Source organism: Camponotus floridanus, unplaced genomic scaffold, assembly GCF_003227725.1.
Source record: "Camponotus floridanus strain SB8 unplaced genomic scaffold, Cflo_v7.5 scaffold138, whole genome shotgun sequence".
Taxonomy (NCBI): Eukaryota; Metazoa; Arthropoda; class Insecta; order Hymenoptera; family Formicidae; genus Camponotus; species Camponotus floridanus.
The window spans coordinates 104448-131869 of NW_020229257.1; the positions used below are offsets into that span (position 1 = coordinate 104448).

Consider the following 27422-nt stretch of genomic DNA (forward strand, 5'->3'; position numbering starts at 1 on the left):
CTTGCTCGATGATGTACAGTGGGTCTGTTCTTTTCAGCTGCACTGCTGCACTAGTGCAATTAGTTAGAGTGAAAGAAAGTATGTTTGTCTCTTTCTAACTTATTGCACTAGTGCAGCAGTGCAGCTGAAAAGAACAGATCCAGTATCTCGTGAGCGGTCGTTCGTAACACATATACCTATAAATTGTGCGAAAATGAAGAATACAAATTTAATAATTTATTCCAGGTACGTGATGATTTCTTTTTCAATTTTACATTATAAATATGTATATATGTTATTATTGAAATATTTTCACGTATGTACACGTGTTAGATGATATTCTAAGATTCTAAGCGAATTAATAATTGGTTTCACTTTTGCTATTTGTTTTTTAAAACATATCTACATCGTATACTTTTTCATCGAAATGAAAGAAGGATACGATAATAGATGACCTCTAAAATAAATTTCAAATATATTATGTATTTTACAAAATTAAATAAATTTAATCTTCCAACAGGTACATCGCTTAACGTGGAAGGATTCTGTATCCGGATAGATCCTTAAAATTTATCCTGAAGGAGGAACCAAATATTCAAATCTATGAATTTAGTCGCAAATAATTTATATAGCGCGTGCATTTGATGCGCATCGTAATTTCATTTTTTTTAAACTTCAGGTTTAACCCTCGCTCAAATAAATTATCTCGTCCTGCGATTACTCGAAGTGTGATCCTCGGACATCGTTTTGCAATTACGAAATTCAGAAATGTCACGCGTTTTTAAAAGTATCGCACGTGTGAATCAACGGATCCTGATGACTTTGATCATTTTGAGGAGGACAAGACCTAAGGGAGGCACATCGGACATCGATGGAACAATTAAAACCCTGGGGTAAATATTTATTATTTTGTATCTCTTTTAATTATTATATAAATTACGCGCATTGCTTCAATTTATTTATTAAATAATTTAAACAAGAGAGAAAAATTTTTTTATATAAATCCTAATATAAAAATTTCTACTTAAAAAATAGTTGTTTTAAAATTTATAAAATTATTTCATATTTGTATATGTATATCTGGTTCTTTTTGTGTACGCATCATTTCGAATATAAAATTCGGCAATTACTATAACAATAATTATTATAAATATAATAATTTTTGAAATATTAATTATTTTTAACATTGTTGTAATTTGAATTTTATATTTGTACGATACAGATCAACATACTTTCATAATAATTAAAATCTTTGGTAGACATTAATAAGTGATAAATTTTTATTTAATTTTAAGGTAAAATAGATTTATTGATGAAATATTTTTTGATAATTTTTTGATCCGTCTTAAAATGATATAATGCATTCAACAAAAACAATATAAGGATAAGATTAGTTGACAAGAGACATTAAAATTTTCTTGAATATTTAATTACAAATTTCTCGAATTTATAATATGATAAAGCAAATTAAAAAGAAAATTGCATTGAAAAAATTATGGACAATTTTTAAATAGTCTTATAATTAGTTTTATATTGAACAGAAATTATTCTTTGTAGAATTGTATAATTAACTTTTTTATATTATAGTTTAATATTTTAAACAGTGCACAAATAATGGATATACATATAAAAATAGATAAACAATTATTTGTATAATGAGAATTTATTATACAAATATTTTTAAATATTTTTTTATAAAACAAATACAAATATTAATAGAAAACATAAAAACGTTATAATCTGGATATAACCAAATAATTAAATAATTGCAAAATATCAAAACTGTTGTGAATTAGAAAAGACTACCATAATTTATAAAAATTAGAAATAATATGTATAAAAACATAATAAATTTTAATGAAGTTACTATACATAATACATATATAAATAATATTTTCAGATTAAAAATATTTTGTTCAAATATTGATTTCCAAGAGCATTATTTACATATTTACAAATAATCTGCACAATTTTAATTATTTAGTTCCATCCAAATTTGAACTGTTACTCATTATTTGTTTTATATGCATTTGTTGACATTGTCATTGTACTTTGTGTGTGTGTGTATGCCGTGCACACACACACACACACACACACACACACACACACACATATATATATTCTGTATATAAAATATAAACTCATTATCAGTATGAACATAATCCAATAACAGTTATCAATATATCGATAAATATATTGCAATTATTTTACTGTTTGAAAAAACCAAGAGTTTCTGAGATTCGTGTATAATAACAATTTTATATACATATGTATGTGATGGTAAAATATTCTAAAAAATATTAAATATTATAACATAATTTATATTCTTCTGGCTGACATACTTAAAATTTGATTTTGCCTTGTTGAATTTGATCATAAATCTCTTGTGTTAATAATTGGTAACCACTCTTCGCGTCTAAATAATATAGCTTGTCTTGTATTTTTTCCGCGTTGTATCCTTCTTCTTGGAGATCCTTTTTCTTCAATTTAAATGTTCCTATAAAACATGGATAGATATTTAGCGCTTATTTTATATAATTTAATATGTCAACATATCTTTTTTCCACATATATTTCACATTATTATATATATTCCACATTATTATATAAGGAACAAAAATTATTGCATAAAAAATTGCGCGCGTACCGTCATTTAACTTCTCATAAATTTTAAAACGCGATTTTTAAACAATAATTTTATAATTTTTAAACAATTTTATTAAGTTAAGTAAAGCATGTACTTAACAGTTCGAATATAACATTTGTTTTCCTGATGTAATTAATATCGAATTTATACTTAAACGCATACCTGTGAGATCAATTTTTGTCAGAATCCTGAGAAATTGTGGCCTAGCATAGGTAGGTAATTGTTCCTTAATGTCGACGGTTAATTTATTTACGTCCAATGATCCATTTTCATCGTAAATTGCAGCCATTCCTGCTTTACCTTCCATACCTCGAACCTACCGATAATCTTATTACATTATTATATCTATATACATATCTTATTACTAAATCGTGTTTTCGAAAATTTGCAAGTTTTGTAAATATATTTTATTGATAATTATTGCACTAGTGAATCGATATCATAAAAGATTATTTGGAAAATAATAATCGATATTATTACCTCAACGCCATATACTATGCAATCTCGATAGTTGATGAGATTGCTAATTATTGCTTCAACTTCTGAAGTGGATACATTTTCTCCTTTCCATCTAAATGTATCACCAGTTCTGTCTTTGAAATATAAATATCCTAATTCGTCAGCCACAAGGATGTCTCCTAAATAATTAGTCAAATTTATAAAATTATTCAATTTAATATAACCATCCGTAAATTTTAAAAAATTAAAATACTATATGTATATAATGTTAAAAAGAATACACACAAATTATCAAATATTGAATTCACAAATTATCAAATGTTCTTTATCATTTTATAACTGATCGTTTAAATTAGATTGGGAATTTATATATTGTTTTCAAATTCGTTTTGATATAATATAATGCAATAGATAAACCAAACAAATAAACTAATTGCACCTGATAAAAAGGCAGAATCTCCTTTTTTGAAAATATCGCGAATCACTTTTTTCTCAGATGCTTTTTCATCCACATATCCTAAAAATGCCCTGGTCGGATTGTTTGGTAGAATTTTTCCAATAAATACACCAGGTTCATCTGTTAAATAAAAAATTTAATGGTGTACAAAACATAAAGTGCTTAAAAATATTGATTAAAATATCTCTTACTCAAATCATAAAAAAATCTTTTTCTATTTAGCCTAATACAATTTTTAACTATGTATATTATAACAGTAAAATTTTTAGATACCAAAAATTGTGAAATTTAATATTTTTTATCTTCTCATTTGTCAAATTTGGATAAATTAATTATCATTAATTAAGCTTATCATATTAACAACTTACTTGGTTCACAAACTTGACACAGCCCTTTAGAATTGCGTATAGGCTCGCCATCTTCATTTACTTTGATAATAGATATTGGATAAACCGAAGGGATAATTCTTGAAATAAAACCTACTGCACCTGTTTTATTATCAACGTTCACTGAAAACAAAACGCTTTTTATAGTGCTTCAAATATTAGCGACTTCTACAACATATTTTTGAAACAAAATTATTCGATAAAGATAATTTCGAAAAGTTGACTTTCAATTAAAAATATTTATGTGATAAGAGAGATATTTTGAAATATATGTAAATGTGACAAATAAGTCGATTCGGTATTTTTATATTTATTTCATATTATATGCACTTTATTTGTACATGTATTATATATATAATGGATCTAAAATATTTTGCACTTACTGATGTTACTGTTGCCTTCGGTAGCGCCATAAAATTCAAGTACTTTGAGAATATTAAACCGTTTTACAAATTCTTCCCATATCTGTGGCCTTAGTCCATTACCAAAAATCATTCTAACATTATGCTCCTGGTTCTCTTTCTTAGGTGATACTGCCAGGACATATCGACACATTTCGCCTATATATTGAGCAACCTAATATTTTCCAAAATTTTATCGAATATATAAATATAATGTTTTTATATAATTTCATGTTGATGATGTATTTTATTACTGACTTATAGTTTAAATACAATAATATATAGTAAATATAGATTATACATTCTATATATATTACTAAGAACATTCTATATATATTACTAAGATTTAACAATGTATATATATATGCATATATCATGCATATATACATGGATAAAAAATGAGGCTAGCATAAATTAAATTATTATAACGTTTAAAATTATCTAATTAATATTTAACAAATTAAAAATTACTTACGGTACACTTGTATTTAAGACAATCACTAAAGTATGCGCTAGCTGAAAATTTCTTTCTCATCACTGTTGTATGCCCAAATAATAGAGCTTGCCCAACGGCCATAACTCCGCCAGCAGTATGATACAATGGCAGAGGTGTATAAATTCTATCGGAATTACGCAAAAAGCCCACATAATGTACAGCAGCCGCTATAAAAACATATCTAGGAAAAAATATATATATATATAATTTGTTTCAATCTTGATATTTATCACTTTTTGCATAATAATATATCTTTATCATCCTAATTGAGAGAAAAAGAAACAGACAGTTATAAAATTAATTATCTACTTCTAGAATTTCGAAAAATTTCGGGTAAAAATTTTCCGAAAACTTTACATCTCTTTAGAAAAAAGTAGGACATATATACTATATTCACCTTGAGTTGGTAATAATAGCTGCTTTTGGAAGACCTGTCGTACCACTAGTATATATATATAACAATTTATCGTTATGACCACCTTTCTCTTGCACCACCGGTGGTGCTGCAGATGTATCCATCAGAATGGTATTCAAATCTTTCTCTTTTAATCCAACCGACATTGCATTCGGATGACTCCCAAATCTATATAATGCCAATTTAGCATCTAAAGACGAAGCGATATCTGTCACAACTGAAATTAACATTTAGTGTTGTTTAAAAATAAAATATTTGAAATTAAAAACAGTTAAAAAATAATGATTAATCGAATTATTAAATTAAGAGAAATTTTATGTTTAAATGTCAAACCTCCACGTATTACTTCGATTTTAACGCGCAAAAAATAAGAATTATCATATTCATTAATATCCTCTTACCGTTAAAGAATTCTGCGCCGTATATAAGCGCTTGACATTTTGCGATATTGAGACTGTGCAATAGGCTGCTCTTACGAAGATTAGTGTTGATCAAAGGCGTTATCACTCCAAGCTTGCTTAAACCTAGCCAAATTCCAACAAATTCCGGTCGATTCTCTAAGAGTAAAGCAACCGCATCTCCTTTTTTATAACCATGAGTTTTGAATATTGTCGCAATTTTATTACTAAAATCTTCTATCTATGAGAGAAAGAGATAAAAAATCGCACATTACGATACATTTTTTAATAATAAATATATCTAACAATAAGAGAAAAAGAATCTCAATTTTTTTCAAATCAATTAGAGAATCGATTAGAGATTATTAAAATAGAGATTAGAGATTATTAAAATTTTTTTCAAATCAATTAGAGAATCGATTAGAGATTATTAAAATAGAGATTAGAGATTATTAAAATGGAGATTGCTAGTTATGGCATATGATTATACTATATGTATAAGGAGAATAAGAGATTTAATTCAAGCAAATTATATTTTTATGTATTTTATTCTTAAAATCACAAAATTCGCTGTATGTATAAGTCATTAGGGCACTCAGCGAATTTTATTGAAGCTAAAGTAAATCATTAATTGGAATTATTAATTATTGATTACATTATTGAATTATTAATTGCACAAGAAGAACTTGACAGAAATTCTAGAATAAATAAAGAATTAATTTGGATTATTAAACTTGTAAATTTCAGAATATAAAGTCAAAATCAATTATTTACATATATTTAAGTATGTATGAAATATCTCTCTCTTCTGAAATTAAAATATATATACTAAATAAAAAGCAATGCATTATTTTCTTGTGTAAAAAAATATATTTTACCTGTTGAAAAGTCCATTCCTGATCTTCAAATATAAAGCAGACTTTATTAGGATGACGATTGACCCATTCTCTAAATATATCAGCGACGTTTCTATTTTTTTTCTCATGACCACGTATTGACAATAATATTGTAATATAAGCTATAAGTCCCCTGAAAAAAATAAAAGTTACGTTAAAAAAAATAATTTTTATAACAACTTGCACAAGAGGAGATGTGATTATATATATTCATGGATTATGCATATTCATTCATTTATTCATTTAAATGCTCTTAATGCCTAGTATAGACTAAGATTGCAAAAAAAACTAAGCAAATACGTTTAGCAAAAAAAATAATTTACATATATCAAATTTTTTTATTTAGAAAAAATATATGAAAAGCAATATATACAAATACAAACAAAATCAAAGACATTCAATTATTTTATTTAATGTACTGCAGAACGTGCGTAAAACAATGCATTAAATAAAATAATTAATTGTCTTCAATTTTATTTGTATTTGTATATATTGCTTTTCATATATTTTTTTCTAAATAAAAAAATTTGATATGTATAAATAATTTTTTTCAAATACGTGCAGTCATTTTCGGGATAGGTAACCAAGTCGAACGGCCAAGAAATTCCGTTATATCTTCTCGAGGTCAAGAAAAGATGTTACATTCTCTCAGCAGCAGTGCGGAAGGACACTGGCAAGTTACAAAGTATAGTGGGAAAAGACAAGAACATATAATATAGAGTCGATCAAAAGTTTGCGCGTCGCGAAAGACAATGAAATATCAATTTAATAATTCATTTCTTTTTTAAATATTATTTTTGAATTCTTTACGTCTTTTTTTTTTTGTTTCTCTTCTTCTCTCACTTAATCTTCCGTTCCTACGATGACATCTAGATTTTTTTCTGAGATAATATGATGTTGATTCAAGAGTATGCGATGCGATCGATTCGATAATGTAATCTTTTATTAATCTTGTATGCTCTGAATTGCAAAATATATCGAAGTGTCATAATCGCAACTTTGATCGTAACCTAGATTTTAATCATGGTCAGGGCCATGACTATGACTACAATAATATTCATAGTCACGGTCATGATTATAAATATAACCATGCAAAATTACTTCTTTTCGAAAAATCAAATTATCGAGAACTCACGTTTCTACGTTCCATATCATTGCGTCGATATCTTCAGCAAAAGAATGTACGTGACGAATCATGATTTTTATAATATGTATAACATTTTATAATATGTATTTTTCTAGATCATGTAAGCGCTCAATTAATTTTTTAAACTTTAAACTTTAAACTAATTTACGTTTAATTTTCTATTCACATTACAATTGATGTAAAAAATTATTGAAGCAGCGATAAGGCAATTATCGCTATTTTCCTTTAAATTTTTCGAAAATGCTATTAATTATAAAGTAAATGGAAAATCTCTCTCGGTATTTTTATATAAAAATAAAATCATATTATTTTAACTAGAGTGAAAGAGTTATAGAATAATAAATATTACTCGATTAATAAAGAATATTCCATAAGTTAAAAAGATTCTTTTTCTCATAATTTTGAAATAAAATACTATACTTCGGAAAAATACACACTACGTATATGACTTTGCAATTATTCAAGATTGAATGTATATTTGCACATACATATATATATAGAAGCGCGCATACACGCGGAACTCTCATTATTCACATCAATCTCAAGGATTAAAAGCTACATTTATACCATATAAATTTAATAAATAAAATTTAAAGCTAATTTGCATTTCAACAGGTTTTGCATATCTAATAATATATTTGGAGTATGTGCCATTGTAATTATACGATCCGAAAATCCTTGTTTCTGGATTGTATATATCTTTAATTATTTATTTATAGATTTTTAATTATTTATTTTTTTATACAATCTCCAAAGTGAATAGAACAATATATAGCGCTATAAAACTCGCGCGAAAGCGAGATAATCAAAGTAAAGCTCTTATATTTTTTAGTTCAAGTGGGTAACGTTCTCTATCGCTTTCACGATATATTTTTTCATTTAATTTCGATCTATAATATTCCTACTTTATTCTTTGTACACCTCGTATATGCAGTTTCCGGTGAAAGTCGCTGCATCTTTCTTCGCGTACGTCTTTTAGCCTTGTATAATACCGGTTATTAAGGAAATCTGAATAAAAATCTATGATGTGTGTATAAAATTACTTTTAATTTAAGCTTTGTGTTTGTGTAAAGAAATTATAGTTATTATGAATCGCCTTTCTGATCCACTCATTCAAATCTACTAAACTGGGACATTTTATTTTTTACTCTTGCAGAGAAAGTTTCAAGTTTCTATTACAACGATGCAAATAATTTTACCAACAATTCTTTATCGTGTTTCTCAGAATCTACAATAATCAGAATCTACAATATAAGAGGAAAATAAAATATGTTATTATTTTTTTTACAGATTAAATTAATAAATAATTGAAGACAAATGTATTAAAGAAAAGAAAATACAAGAAATTATATTGTATTATTTATATGTGTGTTTCATATAAAAAAGGCATTTACGTCATAAAATGACACTATTGTACATTTATTCAATTTTTTTGTTCGATCGAATATTGAATCTCACAATCAGCAATTATTAGTAATTAACAAGCATATTTGTATTTTAGCGATAATTTAATATTACACTTTTTATATATTCCATTCGAAAGACCGGTTTTTTTATTATAAAGCTTATTTTGAATTTAAATATACTTTTTATTAAACAAGGTTATTATTTAAAGATGATATAATTATTAAGAATATTAAGAATTAAGTCATCATTATATAACGTGTATTATGACAAAAAAAAGTTTAGAATTTAAATTAGCCATTTTTTCTAATTGCACATTATGATACACACTCATGCTGTTATTGCGACAAAATATAAATGATCCTTTGATGAAGCACTGCGAGTTTATCATTAATAAGAATTCAAAGAACAGATCAAAACAAACCGTTAAATGGTAATATCCTAAATTCTTTGATCATTTCTTTTGTTGTCAATAAATTGAAAATCCAAGAATTTTTGTCTCTATAACATGACATCTTCACCAGATTTTCATTAGCAATTTTTAATCCTTGCAAGATATCAAATAAAGTCATTATTATAGAAAAAATAGTGATCATTGATCATTGACAGTTTTTTTTAGCAGAACCAATTATATTATAGATGTCTGAGGAATAAAATTGCATGAATACTGAAGAACTTATTATTAAAATTAAGATTCTCTGCAATGTATTTTACGTATAAATACAAATACTAAAGATATATATAATAAAATAGATCATATATAATAATATATAATAAAATAGATAAAATCGATATATAATAAATATACTGTCATATAAATATTCTGTATTTTTGTGAATATAAATATTGAAATCTTAGTAATATCATTACGTCAATGTTTTATTTACGCGTTATCGCTAAAGTCACGTTGTATGGCTTCTCAATAGTAGAATATTCTGTTTTTTTTACAGTTTCCTTGTACATCCATTGACGTAGCCTTCAATCTAGTAATTCGTACAGTATTATGCAAAGATTTTTATTCTAAAGAGATCTTTCTAACATTATTTACATATATTTATATGGGATCATTAATCAGTGATATTTATAAAACGATGAAATGTCATTGCTTTCTCATTTCATGAAAAAATCGGGTAAACATCAATCTCATGATCGTTCCAACGATCAAAGGTCGACGATTACAATACGACTTTATAATTAAATATAGTTATATAATTAAATATAGTTTAACTGAGAACAAACAAAGATCAATGCATAAAGTGCGAAAAGTCTCGACTCACTTGCAATCACGTGGCAATGTTCTTAGGGCGACGTAGAACCATCGTAAGCGGCCACCGGCGACGAAATAGGCAACGGAGACCACCAGAAGTAGCTGCACGAGATAGATCGGACCCATGTAAATCGTAACCAGAGCCAAGGTGGCAGCTGTAAGCGCCAGCAAGAACATGACGAAAGTCAAGCGTCGTAGAAAACGGCCGACCGTCTTCCAGCGGCTTCCGCTCCCTGAGTCTCTCTCCGATCTCCGAGCCATCGGTCCGGCGCCCACGCCGGCACGTGCAGTCCACTGCCCGTCGTCCTGGTGCGTACCTGCGTTTACATCGCGCCCCACTCCGGCCGTTACCCTCAAGTCACATCTGTTGGCGTTGGACGATTCGCGCGGCGTCGATGTCGGCGCCGAACCCGGCGCCGATGTCGACGCCGACGCTGGCCGCGGGTGGCCTGTCGACGGCGATACTCCTACTCCGAAACGGCCCTCGCCACGTTCGATATCCTGCAAAATGCGTGCGAATTCTTGAAGATTTAATTAAAAAATGAGAGCGACTAATTTAATCCGCAAACGCGATCGTTTGAATATCTTGGAACGATCGCGTCGTCATGTTTTGTCAATTCATAGGTCACCCACGAGTGCTGATAAGACTGATAAGACTGATAATAAGATTGATGTTCCTGTAGAAGCTACAACTCGCACATTGTCATGTAAACTGATAATATAATTTATGTTTTTACTTAAAAGCTGCAAGTCACGTACAATTTTATATAACATATAAGAGAATATTATAAAAAAACTTAGGTACATTATGGACAGAGTTAAATACTCAAATATAAAATTATGTTTTATATAAATATTTATTTACATATATAATGTAAATGTAGTATATGTTAGATTAATACAAAGTTTTCTTTTTCATATACTTTAGTATGTGACATTAGTTTGTAAGATGTATCTTTTATATTTGCAAGCTTTCAATCATTGCAGAAAGTTCAAATAATTAAGAAATACAAAAAGAACTTTTTTTCGTTGATTAAATATCTTCCAATTTAATATTCCACATATGTAGAACGTCGTGCATTCAAGATATTTTCCATTCACTGATTGACTAGAACAAATTGCAAGGTTTCTAGTTTAGTCGACTACTTTCTAGTGCAATTTAGTTTCTCCTATCAATCGTATTTCTGCTTATATGACCTAGTCGAGCTAAAGTATACTACATAAAATACAACTTGCTACAAGCTGCTAATATTATACGTCATTTACAAGTTTTTCCTTATAAAAACATCAAATGTATAATTATTGCTATATAAACTATCATCCATATATGTATAGAATTGATTTTCTTGCTCTTTGCAGTCTTTTTGCAAAGTTTTAATTAAGCTAACAAGATAAAAAATTGCTATTAAAAATTGTTGTACATTATACTTAAAAAGATATACATGTATGATATATATATACGCAAAGTAAATTTCAATGAGATATTTTTTTATTACACAATTGAACGGTTGAATATTTATTGAGGCATTTTGCCGAGTAAGTAACAAATTAAAAAATTCCAAATTATTATAAAAATTATGGTCAAATATTTATTAAGTATTTTGCCAACTAAGTCGCAAATTAAAAAATTCCAAATAATTGCAGAAATTACATGTGTTACGCGTATAATCCGCAAATCATATTAACAGTTACAATTTGAATTGCAATGATGTTAAACATCTGATGTGAAACGAGGCCATAACACGTGTAACCGTCCGATGTTACAGTAACAGTCCGCATCTTATGTACCGTCTGCCGTTACATATTACGAGCAAAACTATCGCGTGACCGTAGTTACGTTTGGCCGCGCACGTTTCTTGTTTGCTCGCAAGATTGTACACCAGGCGTCATTAATGCTTTCTACCACTTCCGCTTTATGCATTTCCGGGTTGAACGCATCTTATCTAGGCGCTCACACACGTGTGCGTCGCGCATATGTACTTACTACGGGAGCAGAAGCGCGTCTCCACGCGACATGTGCTTTAAATGGCGCTAACACACATTTCTGCAAGATCCTTTTGAATCGCGTGTTTAATATCGCGCGTAAAATACGCTCGAATCGCCACCTTTTCCTTCAGGGATGCCACCCTCGCCCTTATCTCACGGCACTTTGCATCATGTGACGATTAATATTTCTTTATCCGCACAGATATCGCGTACCGTAAGCGAACTTGATTGCTTTATACAATTCGCCGCTTGTCAATTTTCTGACGAATTTCACCCCAGCCGATTCAACCCCAATCTCTCTACGGTCTGTACTATAATCAATAACACGACAATGTCGCTACCCCGCGGTAAAAAGCAGTATTATCGATGATAACAATCATGACGTGATAACAATCGTCATAACAATATTTGATCATTGACCCCCTTTTCATATGCATGTGCGAATTTTATTTTTTAATTCGATCAAACGTTACTTTAACACTTTTGTGAGAAATATTGATATTTGAATCGCCTTATCATTTTTATTTCAAATCAAAAATATTAAAATAATGTCTGAAAAGGAAAATCATTCTATTTAACGAATTAAATTTTTACGATTTTCTTATTGTTATAATTTTTTTATTTGTTTTTTTTTTATGCAGTGGTTTTATCGCTCTTTCTTCGATTTAGGAATCTTATTATTTTAACAGAATATAACTTGTTAGTAATAAAATAGTAACATATTATACAGAAAGAAATAGTTTCGTTTTTCACTTGAGTCAATGTTAGTTAATTATGCCGGGTCACGATCCCTGATTATATAAAGCTCGTTGCAAATAACGTTTGATTGAGTCAAACGTGAGTCAATATGAAGTGAAAATTGTATTTAAAGACTATAATGAAAGACATTATATGGAAGATAATTATGTTACATAATAAAAAAATTAACAATTTTCTGCTAATTTCTATATTTATTTCTGTTTGTTTTGCAATGTATCTAATTTTCTACTATATCTAGTAATAAGGCTAAATTTTCTCGATATATGATATTAATTTGCGCTAATTTCTTGCAGACTTAAGGAATAAGACATATTAATTCATTAATATCTAGATTTATTAATATCAAAATTTTTAGAGCATATTGATAATAATTATTTACATAAAATTAAATATTAGAGATATAAAAGGAACAGATTCCCTAATATAAATAAAAAAAATTTTGTTCATTTGTGTTATACAATGAGTACAAATTAGTTCATTAACAAATTTCAAATTCCATTAATTTTCGAATAAGCATGTGAATCCATCAACAGGTGAGATTTTGTTCGGATATAACATACAATATTTAACACACAAATAATATTTAACATTCAAAATACGTGAAAAAAGAATATATTTCCATGAAGAGAATAAGTTGTTAAAATATTTAGGTCATTTAAATCATTATTTCAAATCAGTAGCGAAAATTTAAATTGAATATTAGATCAAATAATACCGCTTTCTAAAATCTGAGATTAAATCAAGTATAAGCTTTAATTTTAAGACTTATTTACTAAACATTACTCATGCATTTACTAAACATTTACTAAACATTACTCATGCATCTAAAAAAAAACAGGGTGATACACTTTTAATAATAGAGTTAATATCTCATGTATTCTTTTTATTTTTATAGATACAATATATTTTTTGCAAAAATTATTTTTACACGTGATTTTAAAAATAACGTACATATAATTAAATTTATCTTTCTTGTAATTATGCTCATGTGTTTTACCTATTTCTAAAGTCTTATATACGTTTACACATGCATATCAGAAATATATTTTAATAAAGTTTTAGATAGAAAGAGAAAAAATTTTGTAAATATTTATATTAAATATGATTATATTAAGCGATCTTTAAATTGCTACTGCTTCATCATTTTTCACTCGTGTTTATATAAATATTATTTAACTTTTGTGTGCAGAAATTGAAATCAATTTTAACAAAAATACATTTAAAGTTAAGTTAAATTATGATACGAAAATACTTACATAATCTTTTTCGATCGTTTGTGTGACATTCATTCCATTATTGTTGTTAATTGATATCTTCGATATAGTATCCGCCATTTTAATATTAAAAAACTGCACAGATTGGATTCATAAAAAAGGTTTCATAAATTTATATACTTTTTATACAAAATATTAATAAACATGCACAAATAATACAAATAATAACTTGATAATTAATGTCTTTAAGTACAGATCAAATTTGGTCCTTTATATTTAACTTTATTTTAATAATTAATTACTTAAGTACAATCGCACAAATTTCACGTCACACGTACATATCGGACGATTCACACAAAGTACTAAATTTTACACACGCGGTTTCTCCGACGTTCCCAATTCAATAAATAAGAGGAGGAAATTATGCAAACATAGGCTTCTACGTAGTCGACGGATTAAATGCATATAGTGACTATGTGATTCGATTCCTGTATCCGAACTAAAATGAAATAGCAGCGGCAAGTCGGTTAGACCGATCATGAAAGTGTCTCCCTCTCTTTCGTCTCACGTGCGTACCGGTTCTTGGACGCCATTTATTTCTTCGTCCGCTTTTTGCTTTATTTCAGTTAAGAGAGAAAGAGGGAGAATGAGAGAGAGAAAGAGAGAGAAAGAGGGAGAGAGAGAGAAACATTGCAACTATGCGTGACTGCGATTGCATCAACAAAAAGTATAGCAAAAGACGTTAGTTACTTTTGACCTCATTTCGTAAAAAAATACTTTTATCTCGTTTTTTACATCTGTAAAAAAATATGTCACATTATACGACAATCGATAGCATTTTTATGATTTCAAATGTATGCCAGATAAATTTATTGCTTTATTATTAATTTATTGTTTTATTATTAAAACAACGAATCCTTCAGTTATGTAATCATACTGATAAAAACGAGAAATTATATAAATTTTTCCTTATTTTTTCCTTTAAATTGAAATGATTCAATATTTTGCATACATTGTTTGTTTCTTGACATCAAAGTTTAATATGACGACAGTGAGGGATAAAAAATAACTATATATCATATATTTCTTATATTTTATTTTATATATATATATATATATTTTTTTTTTCTTTATTTTTTAGAAAGAATGTATGAGTATAGTTTAAGTTGACAGCACAAGAATTTATATAAATATAAAAGAAGAGATTATGTGATTGAGAGAAAGATGATGATTATTTTATTTAATGATAGTGTTAATACGCGTGATAATCTATACTTTGACGTAAAGTCATACACTCGACCTCGTCAATTTTCAAAGTATTCGTCTTTACATTAATCTCTTCCTCGAGTTGAATTTGTGTCTTGAGCAAGTAACGTAACGATGCTTCTGCCTATGATACATTTTAAAACGATGATTATTTTTTTGTTAAAGTTTATCAAATTATTAAGAGACTGTATCGTTCGCGATTTATCAAATTATATTATAAAACGCAAGAAATACGACAAACCTCGCAAAGCATTTGCTGTAGATTTGCTACGACATTTCGTAATTCGTGTATTTCCTTGACAAGATTAGCCTCAACCAAGTCTTGAGTAAGTTCCATTCCTGGACGTTGACATCGATGTCCTAATCTTGTGTAAACCAAAGCTATATAACCCTCCTTATCAATTATAGATTTTTTTATATGCTCTACGTTACTTGACATGGCGTTAATTTGTTTGATTATCTAAAAAGAAATAATAAAAATAATGTAAAGTAGAAGATGTAGCATGAATTGTAAATCGAGACGATAAAATAGTGTGCCATCGAAAAATACAACACTTTAATATGCATCATGCTATTAAAGCTTGAAATTTCTTTCATTTAAAGTTGGCCTGAGAAATTTTTTAACATCTTTTCTTGAGTATTAAAAATAGAAATTTAATAATAGAAATATAAGTATTATCGATTCTCGAAAGCTTAACTTTTTAATTTCCAAGATTTTTCAAGATATGTCATTTTACTTGCCTCCGAGTGTTGAAGTTCCAATTTGATTTTAGCTTCTCGAGTCTGCTCGATACGCTGTTTAAAAGCCTCGTTTGTAACGTCTTCTTGTTTATTTAGATCATCAATCGTTTGTTTAATTATCGTGTCGATATAACAACGTAATTGTTTTGAATCATTCACCTCTTTATTTGCGCTAATAACATTATTGTTCGTTTGCAATTCCCATTCATTTAACGTTACTGTTCTGCAATATACAATTTTTTTTCAATCTTGAATAATTACATATAAATTATTTAATATATTAATGTATTAATATATTAAATATAGATGTGAAGAGAGAGAATCGGTCAATTTTACGTCGTTAAATAAATTTTTTCGATATCTCTTTATCAGACTATTTTGATGAAATATAATGATATGATAATAAAAAAGGAAAAAATCACTTTTGATTTCGTCGTAACTGAATATATTAGTTGCAAAAAATTCTAATTTGTAATGGTAATGCGCAAACGCTGCGATATACATAATTTAATATGATAATATTTCGTACGATTTATCGAGAGGCAAAGTATCATGATAGATACTCAAATGAAAATCAGTCTCTTTCAGAATTATATTGCGACGATCGATGTGCAAATTGGTGTCCTTATTCTCGAGATCGTGATCAATATAATACAATGTAGCTTTTAATTTGCGGATTTGTTCGTTAGTTTCTTTCCAAATTCGATCTAACAAGTTCTCCGCTCTTTGGATTACTTCACGCTCTTTTAACAAGTTCTTTTCCACGTCGTCGTGAACTAAATCGATTCCTAGTCTACGTTCCCTATACAATATCGTTATGGAAAATTAAGAAAATTAAGATTAATTAAGAAAAGAATCTCTCTTTTTCTCTAAATTGATTTTCGTATTTTGATAGGCGTACAAAGTACATAGACAGAAAAGTGATGTCTGATGAATGTAAATGACCTGGCAATAAGACACTCTTCGCAAATTGCGAGGGCGTTTCTTTTCACGGATTTTAACGCGTCCGTAAGCCGTTCTTTATACATTGATAACGCGTCGATTTCCAAAGCAATGTCCTTTCTGATCCGCAGCAATTCCTTCTTACGAAATTCGATGTCATTAAGCTTTTCTTGCAAACGATGATCCGTCTCCTCTTTATTAACTTTCGCAATTTCCGCGGCCAATTCGCACGCGCGCGTTGCTTCAGCTAAGATACGGTCTGATGATTCCTGTTGTGCTTCAGAGCATCGATACCTAAATTGTCGAAATTATAGTTAGATATTAAAAAAGGAGGATTGTTCGGAATCTAAACGAATTAAAATGTGTATAATTTTAGCGTATAATTTTGCGGAAAATTGTTTTTTATTTTCTTTAAAATAAAATAATACATAAAAAATTACATAAAATGGAACAATATCTCGACGTTTTATTACTGCGGTCATAGCTTAGTTTTACAATAAAATGATGTGTAATTTTAGCTGCAATCGTAAAGACGGTTTTTACGCAATTTTATTGAATAATGTATGTATGACTTACTCCAATACCTGAATTGATTGTTATAATGCCAGTCATTCAATGTAAATTTCGAAGGGAAAAACCGTGCACTATTTTTGTTCATTTTTTGTCGCGAATAACGATTTTGTTTTAGACGAAAAAAATTGATTGCAGGTTAACGAAACGTTATATTTTAATGGAAAACGGACCATGGATCACGAAAAGATTATCGTTCTCCAACTACAATGTATTCGCTCGTTTCTAAGGAAACGTTTCCCTCTTTCGTCGAATTCCATTCAAGACCGAATTGAAACGACTTTATTCTCGCATAAGATTAAGTTACTAAATATTGTGAAAAAAGAACACTATTTTGTTAATTTATTTCTATTATGATTATACATACATCCAAAGTTTCAAATCTATTAAAATAATTTTCTAACGTTTTAAGTAAAACTTTTTTAAAGACTACTTATGGATATAAAGACATAAAGAGGGAAAAGGACATAAAGATTATTTTATTTTTACATGTAATAAAATATAACATTGAACATTTTTCTTATATGTAAAATTAGTGACATTCAAATTTTTAGGTTTTTTTATAACAAGATAAATTTTTTTGCGATAAAGAAGAATTTCTGAAGAATGTAATTTCTGATTTTTTTTCTCTCTGATATTCTAAAAATTTATAATATATTGCGATACTTTTTAAAATTAAATGAGGGCGCTTTCGAAAGAGATGCGTATATATTATCATTTTCATACTTACCGACCTCGTGATATACTTGTCTAACAAGTTGTCCATGTGAAAAGTCATTGTATTCAACCGCAATTATGAAAAAAATAGAACGGAATCGAATAAATTTAATTTGTACGTCTCAAAAATAATACATAAAATATGTGAGTTTAAAGATATCAATATTGTAAAATTAAATATATTTAAATTTCTCTACAAAGATATTAAGAATTTGTATTAAGATAATAATAATATAAATAAGATAATAATTGTATAAAGATAATGATTATACATTTATATTTTGATTAACAAATATGACTTTAAAATCTTTTTTCACTTAATTTTGTCAAACAAATATGATAAATCTTTTGCAACAAACAATAGTTTACTTTCTACAAGTAAGAAAATATATTTAAATATTTGTATGATTTATGAAAATTTACAGATCGATTTTTGCATGTATCTCTCTCTCGAGGCACGAATGTCATGTCGACGCTTGATTTAAAAAAATTAAAAAGGAGAAAACCGCCAGAAGTCTCTGAACAACCTAAAAAAAAAATAGACCGGTTCGATGGATTATCTGAAGAAGAAGTACAAAAATATACATTGGAAGATTATTTGGAGATGAATCTGGATTTAGTATTTGTTGGAATTAATCCAAGTCTAATGGCAGCACATCGTGGTAGATATTATGCAGGTCCTGGTAATCACTTTTATAAATTATTACATGAATCTGGCTTAACACCAAGATTTCTTAACTTTGAAGAAGACTATAAACTGTTGCAATATAGTATTGGTCTAACAAATATTGTGACACGTCCCACTAGATCTGCTGCAGATCTCAAACGTACAGAGATCAAAGAGGGTGCGAAAATAGTGGAAGAAAAATTAAAATTATACAAGCCCAAAATTGCAGTATTCAATGGTAAATGTATTTATGAAGTGTTTGCCAACATCAGAGCTAAAGACACATTTTATTTTGGATTGCAACCTGAACGCATTGATGATACTGCAATTTGGGTGACCCCATCTAGCAGTGCACGATGTGCTAATTTTCCCAGAATGGTAGACAAGTTGCATTTTTACACAGCATTGAAAAAATATCTATATTTTCTAAAAGGCGAGATTGGTAATGTTGACATAAAGGAATTCCAATTTGAAGGAAAATGCAAACAGTCTGTGCCTAGTACTTCCAAAATGTGGCGGCGAAAAAACATCTCCACTTTCCTGCATGGAGGCAGAGTTGTTAACAAAAATACACTTTGTCTGGATACATCAGAGGAAGATATCGCTGCAATTCATACAGCAGAATTTTTAATAGAGAAAGCTAATCATAGCACGATAAAGCACAATAAAGATAAAGATAATTGTAATCAAGAAAATAAAAATCAAACATTCAACAAAATTGTAGAAAAAATGGAAAAAATTATAGCTGCTGGTGATATCAGTGATGAAATAATAGTTGCTGATGGGTTAAAGAAGGAAACTTCTGATATTAACGGAAAAGAAAGTAATCATGTAATTAATACTGTATTAAATCATGAAAATGTAACAAGACATGATAATGAAAAATATGCATCTGTGAAAGTCACTTGTAGAACTGTAAAAACTCAAAATTTTAAAAATAATAGAAGTGACTCATTAGATTTTATGAGCTTAATTAAAAAAAAATTATCTCAGAAAGGAAACAACAATGATACATCTAGTACGTCTGAATTAAAACCTAGTTAAAAAATATTTAACAGTACAATAAATATTGGAGATAATAATAAATATATTATATACATATATGATGATTCCAAATTTTAACGTTATTTTATACGGCACGTATTTATATTATATTTTTATATCTTACTTTGTTATTAAAATGTTTATAGTATATAGAAATAAGGAATGTAAAAATGAATTTGGAAATCAATTTTATAATGAAAAACATGTCCATTAATTTTACATAAACAAAGTTATTTGAAAATATTTCAATGGAAAATGTCATTTACAATGTTAAGGCATGTTAAAGCACATTTTAACATGGCCTTAGTATATGTACGAATAATTACTTTTATTACTCTACTTAATATAATTTACCTCTTAAACATTATATTTACATATACAATGAATTATTTCACAATGTATGAATGATTAATAAAATACATATTGAAAACATTTACACGTATATGTTATATGTATAATTGTTTCTTGTTTCAAAATTTCACCGTCCAAATCCACCATCCGAGAGAGATGTTACTTTCTGTTGTATTATTTTACCATAACCACCTCGTCCACTATCAAAATCTGATCGATATTCGTCTCTTACCTATAAGTATGGAAAAATATATACCAAATATCTTAAAATTAATAAAATAACTTTATGTTGCTAGTCAGATAATCACAAGGATCGTTGAAAAAAATGTAGTCGACCAAACTAGCCAGAAATTTGTTTATTAATACTAAGTATTACTACATTTTTTTCAACGATCCAAATATCTTAGATATAAACTAGTCCCATATAAGATATTAATTTAAAGAGAATTACTTGTCCTCCAGTCTTGCCACGGCCATACTGTCTGCCTTCGATGAAGCCAGCATCCCAATCAGTTCTAATTATTCTGTCATCTAAACGAGTACCATTGACGTATCTCATACAATGTTCAGCATCGAATCTTTGATAATATTCAACAAAACAAAAACCACATGGTGTTTTTTTATACTTGTCGAGGCCCATAATAATGCGTCTAATGTCACCACATTTCGAAAACAATTCATATATCTGTTCTTCTGTAGTATAAAAGGATAAATTGCCCACGTACAAAGTGGAAGAGTTCCTTAAAAGCCTGTCCTGTTCAGCTCTTGAGCCCTAAAGGATAGTGAAATCAATAATTGCATAAACAATTTTATACAATTAAATTGCATCATAAGAATACGCAAATATGAATAGTATGTAAAATCCTGATGATATTGAAATTATTTACTACTATTTATTATTTACTCTTTGATATATTAACTTTTAAGAAACCAACCTTAAAATGTTGATCACGATAGGAGCTTAATTCAATTGACGATGTGGTATTTGAGCTCAATTTGAGCGACATTTTAATTCACAATACTTAATTCAATCTTATACCAAAGAGAATTCCTGCATCTCGCATCCAAAAGGTAAACATGAAAAGATTACAAATCCAACTCCAAGAAATGTTACTAGATCGATTCGCAGTGGAATAATATTTTATTGACCAATCAAAGCAAAGAGAACCAGAAAATCTTTGTCCTGATTGGTCAATCAAATACAGACTCCATCTGAGGAATAGATTTTTTTAACGTAGTTCATCATGATTATCACAATCCATGATCGTTCTTTTTAAATGTGTTTTGGAACATTCTAGTAGCTTCTTGCCACATCACATGTATAAGAGCCAATAGGAGAATTGACTGCGTCCTCAAAACAACGATACTGTCTCTTTTCCCTTCTTGCGTATCTTCGACGAAGGTAAGCGTGTAATCGAAATCCAATATATTGAATAAGCGTACGTGAAACAACGTACGATTATAATTCAAGTTGCTCTATTGGTACTTATATATTGGCCTACTTATTCATTAAGTATTTTACGTTTAAATTTCTCGATGTAAAAGAGATTATTTTACATTATGCGTCATAACCTATAGAACACGTTGTTGGCATGTTTCGTACCTTTTGCTAATCTCATATTTGGTATTTTTATTTTTCCTACTAAAAATCTACCATAAAAATTTGCGTAGAATTTTTGTATAAAAAAAAATGCAATTGTGTATTTTTTTATACGTGCGTGCGTGTGTATGTGTGTGCGTGTGTGTGAGAGAGAGAAAAATTTCACACAGAAATATATACATATACACTCACATATTTTATATTGTATATTACTTATATTACTTTTGAGAAGATTTATCATATAGCATCAATCAGAATATATAAGTATTAAATATTGAAATTAAAATTCTTATAATTTTCTTATAACTTGCTTATGTTTCAGAGTTTTTGTTAGATCAGAAAATGACAAACACCATGCAGCTCCAGATTCGTGGACAAGAGACAACTATCATTGATTGTATAGATAATGACAGAATACAACACATAAAGGTATATTAGTGTTTCTTTTATTATTAATCTCAATATCAAATTTGATGTATTTGGCTTCGAACGATAATTTTGTAAAAATGTAGCATTAAAATGATAATCTAGCATTTGCTAATTTTACACAAATGCTAGAACGAGCAATAATGCAAAAGTAATGTGTAAATTTATGAAAGAGCAAAAGTAATTGTTCTTTTACTCTTGATAAGTTTACTACAAAGCTATCTTTATAACAAGTTTTTACAAGAAGAATAAATTTTACTCAAAAAATAAAAAAGAAGGAAATAAAATGTTAAAGTATAGTAGAATCTATTTAAATAACATATAATAGCTTATAATAAAAAACTTAAAATAAGCATAAGTAAATTAAACAATATACTACTAATTTTTCATAGAGGATATTGTGATTGATTACTTAATGTTTAATTTAAAAAAATATTTTATTTAAATAAATCTTTTTAATTTTTTTATAGAAAAAAATTGCATGCCTTCATGGTATCGAGGAAGAATTCAACCTTTACTGCAATGGGAGTTTATTAACAGATGAAGCATGTGTTGGTGAACTTCCATCAAATGTACTTGATTTGACTGTTCCCCTACGAGGAGGTAAGTTAATATATACAAAATAAGACACATAGAGAGTGTACATTTAAAATTGTACATTTAAAAATCCTGGATCTAAATAATCAAAACAGTCCACCTTGCATTTATTACATGTGTTTGTTTAGAGAAAGTATATTAAATTTTTAATTCTGATATTGCGTGATTATCATCAAGTATAAAAAATATTAATGATTGATTACTAGATAACCGAATATTTGTTTGTTTATAGGAAAAGTTCACGGTTCTCTGGCACGTGCTGGCAAAGTGAAGGCTCAGACACCCAAAGTAAAAACATACTTCATTTTTCTATATTTAAAATTCAATTTATATTTATTATTATTTACAAATTAAATTATATTGATTTTATAGTTCATATATTATATATATCTGAGATTTTAATATGTACTTTCTTTAGAGCTCTGTCTGAATGTATATATATATATATATACATGTGTGTGTGTGTGTGTGTGTTAAATATGACAGAGCTCTAAAGAAAGTACATATTAAAATCTCAGATTAGAATCTTAAATAAGAAAATTTTATGTTCAAATGTTATAATGTATTGTAATGTGTGTTATTAGGTTGAAAAACAAGAGAAGAGTAAAAAGAAGACTGGCCGTGCTAAACGACGCATTCAGTATAACCGCAGATTCGTTAATGTCGTCCAAACCTTTGGTCGCCGACGTGGACCTAATGCCAATACAAATTCATAAGGAAAAATATATTATTATATTATTTGTTATAAGAAATTCAAATAAAATGTCCTATAACTAAAATATCTTAAATGCAAAAAAAATTTCATGATTGAAAAGAAAATTAAATATATTTATAGGTCGCTGTTTTTTACAGTCATACAATACATGCGCCGATATCTATAGATATGATACATCAATTAAAAAAAAAAACATCTTGAATTCGACATAATTTGTATAAATAATAAAAATGCGAGAGTATACAGATTTTTAATATATAGATGTCAAACAATCGACGTGACGTTTAAGTTTCAGTAATCAAATTACATATGTTCTAAATAATTGAGATTTTATATTTCTGAAAAATACGGATATGAATAATATTGTGCACAAAATTTTGGAATCTACCATCGGAAACGTATTTGGTAAAGATATAACTTGTCGAGAACCTGTGCATCATTGTGATGATTATCAACCGGGTACTTTGGTAGAACTGGGCAGAACTGGTATCAATGTATGAATAATAATAGATGATTTTTCTTAAATTAAAAGTATCTTGGAGGATATCAAATTAAATATAAATTTATATAATTTTGAAAATTTTTGCTTAATGTTCCGTATTTAAGATAAAAAATATGCTTATATGAATTAGCACATTCATAAACATGTCTATATAAGGAATTAATATATATATATATATATATATATATATATATTAATATTAATAATTCTTCATATTTCTGAATTTTTAGATACTAATAATTTTTATAATTCTGCAATTCGGTTAGTTTGACAAAAAAAAGTCCCGCTTCTTTTGTTTTTGTTTGCATCGAAAATGCTTACCGATAACGAGTCTTTTAAATCACGCGGTACTTTTTAAAAATATTTTCTATTTTTGAGAAATATATACGTATTTATAGACAATTTATAGAGACAAGGTTGATATTTTTCCAAAAAAAGTAAGTACGAAATAATACTGTTTAGAATTATAAAATAAATTTCAATTTTTTAATTTATAAATCAATACACGTGATTTATCGTACTGTCAGAATTTTCGGGCGATGGCGGGTATATGATTGCAACATTGCAACTCCTAATATGTTAAGTTTGTGAGTTATCTTATATCTGTCTTTCTGTCTTTCTGCTAATATATCGAATTACAAAATTGGCTAAGTTTATGAAAATTCACGAATTTTTGTATGATATACGAGAGATACAAAAGAGACGTAAAAGAGTGGAATAGTTAATTTATGTAAACAATTTCCGTTTTCGAGAAATAATGGTAATTATGTAATTATATAAAGATTCTTCATATGTCGTGCATGCGATATTTAATATAATGTATTAAGTATAAGCCACACACGATATATTTGTATGTCAAGTTTTTCAAGAAAATTTTAATGCCGTGCGGGTTATGTGCGTTACCTGTGATAAAACCAGAAAATCCATCGGAAAGCAAAATGTCACCTTACAGTAACGAGTCAGGAGTGAAGAAATTAATTCGACCATCCGAACTACCGATTTACCCCTTTGAAGACGATTATTCTAAACAGATCCCATGGTAAAGCACAAGTAATTCCAACATACATAACTATTATATTTGCAGACAAGAGACTGAACTTACAATTAACAAATTTAATTTCACAACAAACAAATGTTGTTTATGAAAGTTATTTAGGGATCAATGATTAAATTATCATTTAGATTGTCATTACTTGTACTGTTATTTTATATTGTATAACATATCATAATATTACATAACAGCACAGAATGTTCACCCTCTGCATTGGAGCGGAACATATCCAAAATTCGAAAATCGGTTCAAGCAGTCATGTCAGAATATCAACATTACACTGGTGTGATCTCTGATACCATTGACACTGGTGTCGAACACAGCAAATGTTAGTGTGAAGATGTCTATATTTAAAACAAATGTATATATAGTTACTTTATTATTTATATTTTTAACATACATTAACATAGGCCCATTTCTTTGCAGCTCTTTTGGACTATCTTCGTGAAGAAAGTAATGTTATGCCACGAATGGGTGCTATTGCTATTGGTGGATTGGCTGGATTAGTGCTTGGACTTAGAGGACGTACATTTAAGCGAGTAGTATATTCTAGCACAGGTGCTCTCGCTACAGCAGCTGTCTGTTATCCCAAAAAGGCAGAAGAGGGACTTGATACAGCAAAACATTACATAAATGTTGGCTACAATTTTGTTTATGGTGGTAATAGAAATATTACAATATTTTTATATTATATATATATATTTTTTTTTGGATGAATAAAAAATATATACATTATAAGTCATCAGCTTTCAAAGAATTGAAAGAAGAACATATAAAATATTTTGAATAAAATGACCGAGATATAATAAATTATAGTGACCATCGAAAAAAAGATGATTTATAAAGGTATATACAGTTTATATTGTATTATAAATAATTTCAGTCAAGCCCGGTGATGATCGACAGCTGAAAATCACAATACCAGAGTTGCCAAAATTGAAAATACCAACATCTTTTTCGGAATTTGTAGATTTAACAATTGTCATAGGTTCTACAGTGACTACCACTGTTGGTAGTTTTGCACAGAACATATATACATCTTTAAGTGATAATAAGGAGGTAGGATGCAACAAAGAAATTTCTCTATTGCATCGTCCCTCCCTTACACCTTAATGTAGTTCTTATTCTTGAGAATGTGTTGAGGAAAATTTCTGCTGTTAAAATTGCTTCATTTTCAATTATTAGAATACTATCGATCCCGCGAAATCTTGGTTAAAAAGATCTAAATTTACGATTTGAATTTAGAATAATTTATTTTAATATACTTGAATTTATCAAGATTCAATCAGCATTGTCCAAAATTTAATACAATGTGCCAATATCTCTCTGTGAAATTTAAGGTAGCTTTATGTTAACTAAAATGATAGATAAAAGAATGCACTGTCAGACAATGCTGATATATTGTCAAATATTGTCAAATACTTTCTCTTAAAAAGTTACAATATGCATTAGTCTTTGCAAGTTTCAATCAAGATAAGGCAGAAGATGTCTGCTGTGTAACATATCATAACACCAAGGAACTCTCTGAATCGATAGTTGAAACATCATCCACACATTCGGCAAATCACAGTACTGATGCACGAAGAAGTTGACTTGAATAGAAGTAAATTTAGGTGTCTGCCTTAATTTTTGTTTTCACTTTTATAATTTACTGAATAATTTGATTTGCTTGTTTGTGTATTAATCTCGCTTATTGCATTGTGTCTTAATTAACGCACATTTTACTTATATTTATGTATATTATATTCATTTTATGCTATTTATATGTTTCAGAAAGATAAATCAACAGCTAAATTAGATAAACGAGATTAAGAAACGACGATATTAATAAAATGTAGTGAAAAATATAAACGTTTTGTCAGAAACGTTTTGTGAAAAAAGAAAGAAATTAAGAATAATTTAATTGATAATAAATTATACATC

At 28.2% G+C, this 27422-nt stretch overlaps 6 protein-coding genes and 1 long non-coding RNA gene across 11 annotated transcripts; 4 read left to right on the top strand and 3 right to left on the bottom strand.

Annotated features, from left to right (window-relative positions):
• Positions 1-134: 134 nt before the first annotated feature.
• On the top strand, positions 135-10559 carry LOC105248078. Its single transcript, XR_888945.3, has 3 exons — positions 135-225; positions 500-872; positions 10388-10559. It is a non-coding gene; the product is annotated as an uncharacterized LOC105248078 (long non-coding RNA).
• On the bottom strand, positions 1915-14820 carry LOC105248077 (long-chain fatty acid transport protein 4-like). Of its 2 annotated transcripts, XM_011252653.2 has the most exons (13): positions 14649-14820; positions 14353-14445; positions 10362-10852; positions 6516-6666; positions 5641-5878; positions 5222-5456; positions 4804-5005; positions 4311-4503; positions 3910-4050; positions 3524-3661; positions 3106-3263; positions 2788-2941; positions 1915-2476 (listed from the first exon to the last, which is right to left on the bottom strand). In XM_011252653.2, the coding sequence occupies exons 2-13, from the start codon at positions 14428-14430 to the stop codon at positions 2322-2324; spliced, it is 2334 nt and encodes a 777-aa protein (XP_011250955.2). In that variant the 5' UTR covers positions 14431-14445; positions 14649-14820; the 3' UTR covers positions 1915-2321. The 2 variants fall into 2 exon arrangements, with proteins under 2 accessions (XP_011250955.2, XP_011250957.2); XM_011252655.3 differs by lacking the exons at positions 14353-14445; positions 14649-14820 and adding an exon at positions 12336-12627.
• A 742-nt stretch (positions 14821-15562) lies between these two features.
• Positions 15563-17917, bottom strand: LOC105248132 (tektin-1). The gene is made up of 6 exons (XM_011252747.2): positions 17844-17917; positions 17263-17553; positions 16847-17119; positions 16318-16540; positions 15818-16036; positions 15563-15700 (listed from the first exon to the last, which is right to left on the bottom strand). The coding sequence occupies exons 1-6, from the start codon at positions 17915-17917 to the stop codon at positions 15563-15565; spliced, it is 1218 nt and encodes a 405-aa protein (XP_011251049.2).
• Positions 17918-18565: 648 nt separating this feature from the next.
• LOC105248080 (G/T mismatch-specific thymine DNA glycosylase) lies at positions 18566-20346 on the top strand. 2 transcript variants are annotated; one of them, XM_011252659.2, is made up of 2 exons: positions 18566-18661; positions 18972-20346. In XM_011252659.2, the coding sequence occupies exons 1-2, from the start codon at positions 18625-18627 to the stop codon at positions 20255-20257; spliced, it is 1323 nt and encodes a 440-aa protein (XP_011250961.1). In that variant the 5' UTR covers positions 18566-18624; the 3' UTR covers positions 20258-20346. The 2 variants fall into 2 exon arrangements, with proteins under 2 accessions (XP_011250961.1, XP_011250962.1); XM_011252660.2 differs by having other exon boundaries at positions 18574-18690.
• Positions 20347-20471: 125 nt separating this feature from the next.
• Positions 20472-21697, bottom strand: LOC105248081 (nuclear cap-binding protein subunit 2). Its single transcript, XM_011252661.3, has 3 exons — positions 21544-21697; positions 21060-21380; positions 20472-20840 (listed from the first exon to the last, which is right to left on the bottom strand). The coding sequence occupies exons 1-3, from the start codon at positions 21613-21615 to the stop codon at positions 20736-20738; spliced, it is 498 nt and encodes a 165-aa protein (XP_011250963.1). The 5' UTR covers positions 21616-21697; the 3' UTR covers positions 20472-20735.
• A 210-nt stretch (positions 21698-21907) lies between these two features.
• LOC105248082 lies at positions 21908-24010 on the top strand. The gene is made up of 5 exons (XM_011252662.3): positions 21908-22010; positions 22531-22637; positions 23105-23237; positions 23464-23519; positions 23816-24010. The coding sequence occupies exons 2-5, from the start codon at positions 22551-22553 to the stop codon at positions 23945-23947; spliced, it is 408 nt and encodes a 135-aa protein (XP_011250964.1). The 5' UTR covers positions 21908-22010; positions 22531-22550; the 3' UTR covers positions 23948-24010.
• A 274-nt stretch (positions 24011-24284) lies between these two features.
• LOC105248083 (MICOS complex subunit MIC27) lies at positions 24285-27406 on the top strand. 3 transcript variants are annotated; one of them, XM_025406269.1, is made up of 6 exons: positions 24285-24440; positions 25309-25487; positions 25691-25827; positions 25926-26159; positions 26383-26558; positions 27273-27406. In XM_025406269.1, exons 1-6 carry the CDS (start codon positions 24300-24302, stop codon positions 27309-27311), a joined length of 906 nt encoding a protein of 301 aa, XP_025262054.1. In that variant the 5' UTR covers positions 24285-24299; the 3' UTR covers positions 27312-27406. The 3 variants fall into 3 exon arrangements, with proteins under 3 accessions (XP_025262054.1, XP_011250966.1, XP_011250965.1); XM_011252664.2 differs by lacking the exon at positions 24285-24440 and adding an exon at positions 24973-25035 and having other exon boundaries at positions 27273-27403; XM_011252663.2 differs by lacking the exon at positions 24285-24440 and adding an exon at positions 24977-25208 and having other exon boundaries at positions 27273-27404.
• The last annotated feature ends 16 nt before the right edge of the window (positions 27407-27422 follow it).